Raw genomic sequence first — 7,043 nt, forward strand, 5'->3', positions numbered from 1 at the left:
TTTTCTCTCTTCACTTTTTTTTTTTTTTAAAGTTGTTTTCTGCTCAAACAAATTCAGATAAACGGAACCCAGAAGACAAATTAAGGTTCTTTTTCACTAGAAACAAAAAAAAAAACCGAGATCCCAATTTCTTGTTTTTTTTCTTTTTTTGGTTCTTGTATTTAAGTGGCAGGTTATAGAAAAATTTCCTGTCTCTCTTTTAGGAGGTCAAAGAGAGACAAGGAAAATTGGTTGGCCTATTTCTCTGGTACTTTGGACTTGAAATGTGTTTTATCTGACTTTGATTTCTTTCTAGGAGAAATGCCAGCTTAACGGCCTAAGGTTCCCCTTGAGTCAAGGTCCCCCTATTATTAGGATCATTAACTACCTTTGCACCTCAAGATTCTTTTGTTAGAAACCATTAACTAATTACCTTTTTTTTAAAGGAAAATTGCATTTTATTAAAATAATGATAAACAATCGTCTTAGTACAATGCTAGCTCATCATAGGGATAGACGCACATCTGAGACCTGAAATCGAAAAATTATTTCGGCACACTAACAACGAGCAGATTAAAAGCTCGACTAGATAAAACCCTCTCTTCAACGCAAGCTGTCCAGCCCTGAAGGGGTAGATCGTCAAAACTCACAGAAAGGGGATATCTATACAACATAGAAAAAATTTTAGCCGGACCAAGACCAGCCTATCAACATTAAGCTGAACACCTAAATATAACAAAAAACAACGAACCAGACGTGGCTCGGATGAGGAAACCGCCAATCTTATTACAAACACAAAAGTAACAAAAAGAAAAAAAAAACCTCCAACAACCGCTGGTTGAAACTTCTGGTGAAGGGCGTCTGGCCAAAGGACTATCGAGGAAGATAGCCAACAAAGAGATCTCAACCACAAAGCAGAAAACTCCCCTGAGAAAGGAGACCGTCCATTTGGCTTCTAAGCTCTTAACCGGTTTAGATCTTTTCAAATAGAGCTACCACACCGTACACCATCAATGAGAAGCTCATGACTAGACGAGCCAAAAGACCAACTTTCACAGCCGGGAGCTCGGTGACATGCCCCAAAAGCGGTGTTGCTAGCCTCTGTTCTCCAAAGACCTTCTCACTCTCTCTAACTCTCTCTCGAGAAATCGCTTCTCCCCTTGGCCATCAATGCGCTTATTTTGTTTAACTTATTACCTTTACACCTCAAAAATATTGTACATCTAGGAAAAAAAAAATTTCTTATTTCTTTGGTCTTAGTTTAATTCTGTAAAACTCATGAAACAGGAACTAAAGATTGACTATTTAACTTTTTTTAAACGTCTCTTGCATTTCAAACATCATATACTCCTCTTTCGAATAACTGTTTGGTTGAAAATTAAGAAGATAAAAACAAATTTAACTACTGAACATATACACTTCTTACAATCGAATAATTTTTTTTAGCTTTGGCCTTAATCAAGTTCACTCCTAAAAGTAAGTTCTTTTCAGGAGTTTAATAAAAAAAAAAAGAATATTTTATCAAATTTTAATTATATGTTATTGATTATGTTTTAATATTTTTTCTCTTTTTAATTATAATATCCTATTATATTCATGGTTTTCATTCTCATCAACAATTCTTTTTTTTTGTTAGGGTTTTTGTTATTCACATTTTTAGTATACATATTGAAAAAACTAATTGAATCACTCAAAAGAGATGTTTAAAAATTATAAAAAAAGATACAATTAGAACAATAACTAATTGGGGTATTATTATAAAAAAGATACAATTACAATAATAACTAATTGGGGTGTTTAGCACACCTACACTCAAACTTTTCAACCTTTGGCAACTAGCCCATAAACTTTTAATTTTTAGTTGCTTTCCTTCTTTAAACTTATTAAATTGGTATAATGTGACCCTTTGTAATGATGATTGTATTAAATTAGTAATGGAAAAGAACGTTCGACTAAAAACTTTAAAATTCTACTTCAAATCCTAACATAAGTTTCACAATTCGTAGCAAAACTTTTAAAATAGGTCACAATGCAACAATTTAACAAGTTTGAGAGTTGAATTGTCAAAATCATAAGTTTAGAGGGTAAGTTGTTCAAATCTAAAAAGTTTAAGGGCACAAATATTAAAAATCTTAACTAATCAAGTCCCACATTGCGTAAAGAAAACATGATTAAAATTTGCTTCTTGTATTTAAGAGGCTTGTGGAAAAAGAGGCAAGTGCATGGTTTGAGATGATTTTTTAGAAACTAATTAAGTCTTATTATTTATGTCATTCTAAATAATTAAGTACCATTGTGATCTTTTATTTTCATTTATCTTATTAATTGAATGACATTTATTTAGTTTTAAGTAAAATCGCATAAATAATATTTCACATGAGCTCAAAGTGACTCAAACTCTCAACCTATAATTAGGGTGAGGAATTTACAACTAACTAGACTGCCCTCACTCGTCAACTTATATCTATCGTTAGTTGATATTCAAGTTTCAAGACCTCCAAAAATAAAAATATAGTTCACTATTTTCTTATGTGTTGGAAAAATGGCTTGTTAAGCCATTTTAAAGGCCCATTTTGAGGCTCATATTCGGATGGAGCCCAATAGGTTTTTGGGACGGGTCTCGATGGATTTGCGTTTTCCGTCGCGAGGAGATCGAAATCAAGTATTCATACACTCAAAATGGTTTTTGGGTGAATGAAAAATTGATGGTCTAAGTATGTTACTTGGAATAGTAAATATAAAAGAAAATTGTAAAAGTCTCACATTGGCTAGGAGTAAAGCCAATGTGGTGTATATAAGTGATTGCACTTTGAAGCTTAGGTAAGCATGTATACTAGAGAGGCTCTCTCACGCGCAGGGGGGGTGCGAATCACGATCCCGACGGGTTTGGGGCCTAATGTGTGCGCCCACGACCTGCGGACACGAATGCCGGACTGGAAAACCCGCTCCGTGCGAGCTTACTAGCATAATGGTGATTAAAACCAAGCTTAATTGTGATGATAAAAGTTGGTTATTGCATCCGTTTTTTCTTGAACTTGGATATGTTTTGTGGCCAGATTCATCATGGGAAATCAAAACGTTTCGCTCCATTATTTTGCAGAGTGATGGCTGGTTTTAATCACCATTATTCCGGGAATAAATATGGGTTATTACACCATAATGTCTTGGTGTAACACCCAGATTTTAGAGCCTATATAAAGGCCAAACTCCACATGAACAAATGACACTTTTCAGAATTCTCTTCTCCTCTTTTCGGTTCTCTCTTTGTCTTGGGTAGTTCTGGATTTCCTTGAGTAGTTCTTCTTGTTCCGTGTTTGGTGATAGAGGAAAGATCAAGTTTTAGTTCGCCGGACGGTTCCGAAAGTGTATCGAGCTACTGTCGTTGTTGTTGTATCCTGGGAGACGGACGTCCAACGTAACCTCAAGCATACGCCGGAGGGGACGAATCTGTTTTAAGGAAAACGTGCTCCACATGCCTCGATATTCTTGCAATTTTCATTTTCGAGTTTTTTTAAAAAGGTTAAATTACAATTGTATGAATTTCGGTTTTGTTCTTCCTTAACTTGTTCCTCTTTTGTATTATTCATACTATTTCGGCTAACATTATGTTCTCATGATATGCAACTATACAAAACAACACCGAAGAATGTAAATATTACATAAATGGAGTGCAACTATTTTGTTAGTTTTTTTTTTTTTTTTTTCAACATGTCAATGTCTTTTTTTTTTTTTTTTTTTTGGTAGAAATCAAGTAATTCATTAAGCCACGTGAGATCAGTGTTTTAAGCCAAATTTGTTAGTGATAACTATTTCTTGGTATACTTTAATTTTCTAATTGATAATATTATATTCAAGTTTAAATGTATCTTCAAAATAGTTAATGAATTAAAAAAAAATTGTACATAACTATATACGACACTATTTAATACAAGCACTTCGTGATAATTGTTCGAGAAAAACTGGGAGAAGACTTAGAAAATAATAAAATATAATGTTGATAGTGTCAAGGAATATTTACAAATATGACCTTTTCAAAATATATTTTTAGCAGATCTTTCTTAATTTTTTGAATTAAAAAAAAAATTATGTAAAAGAAAATGACTACAGATTAACTGAGGATAAATGAAATGTCGGTAAAAAGGAAAAAAAAAAAAAAAAAAAAAAAAAAAAAAAAAAAAAAAAAAAAAAAAAAAAACACGCACACACACACACATTTACCTAGGAGTATCTACTTAAAGTAGCACTTTAGAAAGGGCTCAACCCCGCAAAAAACACTAACAGAATTTGGTGAACAATGCTACAATATATGCAAATTATACTTATAAAGTTTTTATTCCTTATAATATCAAACACAATTACATCATAAATCACCAATTTTGTTCATCAAATTATATAATTAAAGCTTCCCAAAACTAGTACAATTTAAGATGCCTTCTCCACACAAGTTGGATGAAGATCATAGTCACACACATCACAAGAGAATGCCCAGAATCTCCCCTGCTCTTTACAGCAGTCACACACATATGCTTTGGCCATGTCCAATTTAAGTACATGCTCATGCTTTACATCCTTCACTTGGGCAGGCAAAGCCTCTCCTTCCTTTATCAAAGCAGCCTCCAATTCTCTTATCCTCGACTCTGTGAAGGGAAATGCCTTGGCGCCATATAATGACACCATGGCCTTTCCATTTGTGGTCACGGATTTCCCATCCGCTCCAATCAGGACTAGAGCCGGGATCTCTTTTACGTCGAAGATTCTGCAGAGGTCTTGCCGGGTTTTGTCCTCGTAGGGAATGGCATGCCATGGCATCTTGCTTATGTTCAGCTCAAACTCTTTGACATCTCTGTCTGTTGATACTAGTATGATTTCCAATGAGCATTGATCATTGGTGTTCATGAGTGTGTTGTATGCTTCTGCAAGTTTCGTGGTGAAAGCTTGGCATGGAGGGCTCCAGTGGGCCCCGAAGTATAGGCCGATCGTCTTTCCAACAAGTTTGGAGACTGATGTCTGCAAATGGGCATAAGAAATAACAAGTAATTAATAATGCTATAAGTACCAACTCTCATATTCTTAATACCAAAGGTCAATTAGTGTAGACGTTGAAAATGTGTCTAGTGTAAGTTTCAAGTGACCGAGAAGTTGTTAGTAAAGAAAATTTGGTTTCTTTTTTCTTTCTTTTTTTTTTTTTTTTTTTTTTTAGTAAAGAAAATTTGGTGACCCTAGTGGTAGGAAGCATTAAACTACCTGTCTAGCATCTCTAGAAATGACATAGTTACGTCCTTCATGTGCCAAAAGTTCTTCCAATTTCCCTCCTTCACGCTTTGCCTTGTCAAAAGCCTTTAGCTGTTCTCTTCTCTCCCTAGTGAATGGATATGCTTCAGCACCATACTCCTCAATTAACCCGATCAAGTCCTCTTCGATGGAAATTCCATCTGAACTTAATGGAATGAGAGTCGGGATGCGATCAACGCAGTACGTGTTGCTTAATTGCCTGTGTAGATTTGCATCAAAGGGGACAGCCAGCCATGGCATGCGCTTAAAATGTTCCTTGAATTTGTAGTCATCATGGTCAAAGGAGACAAAGATAATCTCTAGCTCTTCTCCTTTAAGTTTAAGAGAATTATAGAGCTTCACTAGTTGCGGGGTGAAAGCTTTGCAAGGCCTGCACCAATTTGCAGAGAAGAAGAGGCAAATAGTCTTTCCATGACAGGATGACAATGGTACCTGCTCTTAAAAACAAAACAAAAAAATCCAATGTTAAAGTCATAATATATACGCACACACACTAAGAAAAACTCCTCTACAATGTTAAATTACCAATTCCCAAAAGATTAAGCTGTAAATAGATGAAATAATAGTTTTACAATCTAATGTGTAGGCTGGACCATGGACAATAGTGTGGTTAAATATTAATTAGACGACTTGACGCTTGAATATTCAATTATAGGATTGAAACATATTGAAACACATAATGACAATATTAGAGAGTGCAATTACTAGAGTTTTAACTCGAGACCTCTTTCTATGACACCGTGTTAGATAATCACTCCGATAATAGTCTTAAATACACACACACACACACACACACACACACACATATATATGACATTTTAAGGCACACTTCTAATCATCATGCAACCAAAGAGAAAGTGGATATATGGACAACTCATAAAATCAATCTGGAGAAAGCCCAAATATTGGAAATCTCTCAAGTATTTAGTAAGCCCTTATTCATATAAGGGTGAAGAAGAACTATAGGTACTACTTGGGGTTTGATATTAGAATGAAAAGCCAAATAAGCAGTGCAGGTTTTGTTAAAGAGTGTTACCTTTCCTTCACCCGAAAGGAGGAACTCAACCCCTACAAATGATAAGAAGGTAACAAGATCGCTTACATCAGTCGATTTGGGTCGGTTTTCTGGTGCTTCCATTGCAGCTACGAGCAGAGAAACGGTCTGAAGCTTGGCCTTATCTATTTCCCCAGAAAACTTGATGGCCAATAAAAAGAAAAGATAAAGCAAAAGAAGAGTGGCATTTACAAAAGTGCAAAATGGAATTTGCAAATTAATCCTTCAAGATGCTATTCAGATTGTGCAGGCCTATTTGTTTCCAAATGTTAGGAAAGTAGTGATGCCTCATATTCTTCAAGGGAATTTAGAACCTTTAGTTGATCAACTTGTGATGGGCTTATTATATTCTTTCAAAAATACTCCACTAGGGAGTTATACAATGATTCATTGAATTAAACCCACCATTTGTATCTCTTGCTATATTTTTACCTTTGGCTTAGGAATTAGATATGTAGTTAAGAGTATGGTACATAATTGTTTTCCATTTAAATTAAGAAAGAGAGACAAATACGTTTTGCAGGTTCACCTCTTTTACTACCCTTTGGTTATATCAGATAGAATGGTATTTTTTTTTTTTTTTGGTTTGACCTTTTAGGAAATATACCTCACAATCTAAGTATATATTCTTCTCTTTCTGAAAGATAATGTGATCAACGATGTTTTTCACACGCCTTATAAGTTACAACCGTTGGATTTAGGAACTTCTAGAGCGGTT

At 34.7% G+C, this 7,043-nt stretch overlaps 1 protein-coding gene across 4 annotated transcripts in view; it reads right to left on the minus strand.

Moving 5' to 3' along the window:
* Positions 1 to 4,292: 4,292 nt before the first annotated feature.
* Positions 4,293 to 7,043, minus strand: part of LOC112094585 (probable nucleoredoxin 3) — a 4,006-nt gene continuing 1,255 nt past the window's right edge. For 2 of the 4 annotated variants that reach the window (XM_024175893.1, XM_024175891.1), the window contains 3 exons: positions 6,308 to 6,466; positions 5,224 to 5,703; positions 4,293 to 4,986 (listed from right to left, as the gene is read on the minus strand). In XM_024175893.1, coding sequence (XP_024031661.1) covers positions 4,402 to 4,986; positions 5,224 to 5,703; positions 6,308 to 6,409 — 1,167 coding nt within the window. In that variant the 5' untranslated portion in view covers positions 6,410 to 6,466 and the 3' untranslated portion in view covers positions 4,293 to 4,401. Of the gene's footprint in view, positions 4,987 to 5,223; positions 5,704 to 6,307; positions 6,855 to 7,043 lie in introns of those variants that run through there. The other 2 variants (XM_024175894.1, XM_024175892.1) reach the window with 2 other exon arrangements.

The sequence above is a fragment of the Morus notabilis genome, unplaced genomic scaffold (genome assembly GCF_000414095.1).
Source record: "Morus notabilis unplaced genomic scaffold, ASM41409v2 Scaffold848, whole genome shotgun sequence".
Lineage (NCBI taxonomy): Eukaryota > Viridiplantae > Streptophyta > Magnoliopsida > Rosales > Moraceae > Morus > Morus notabilis.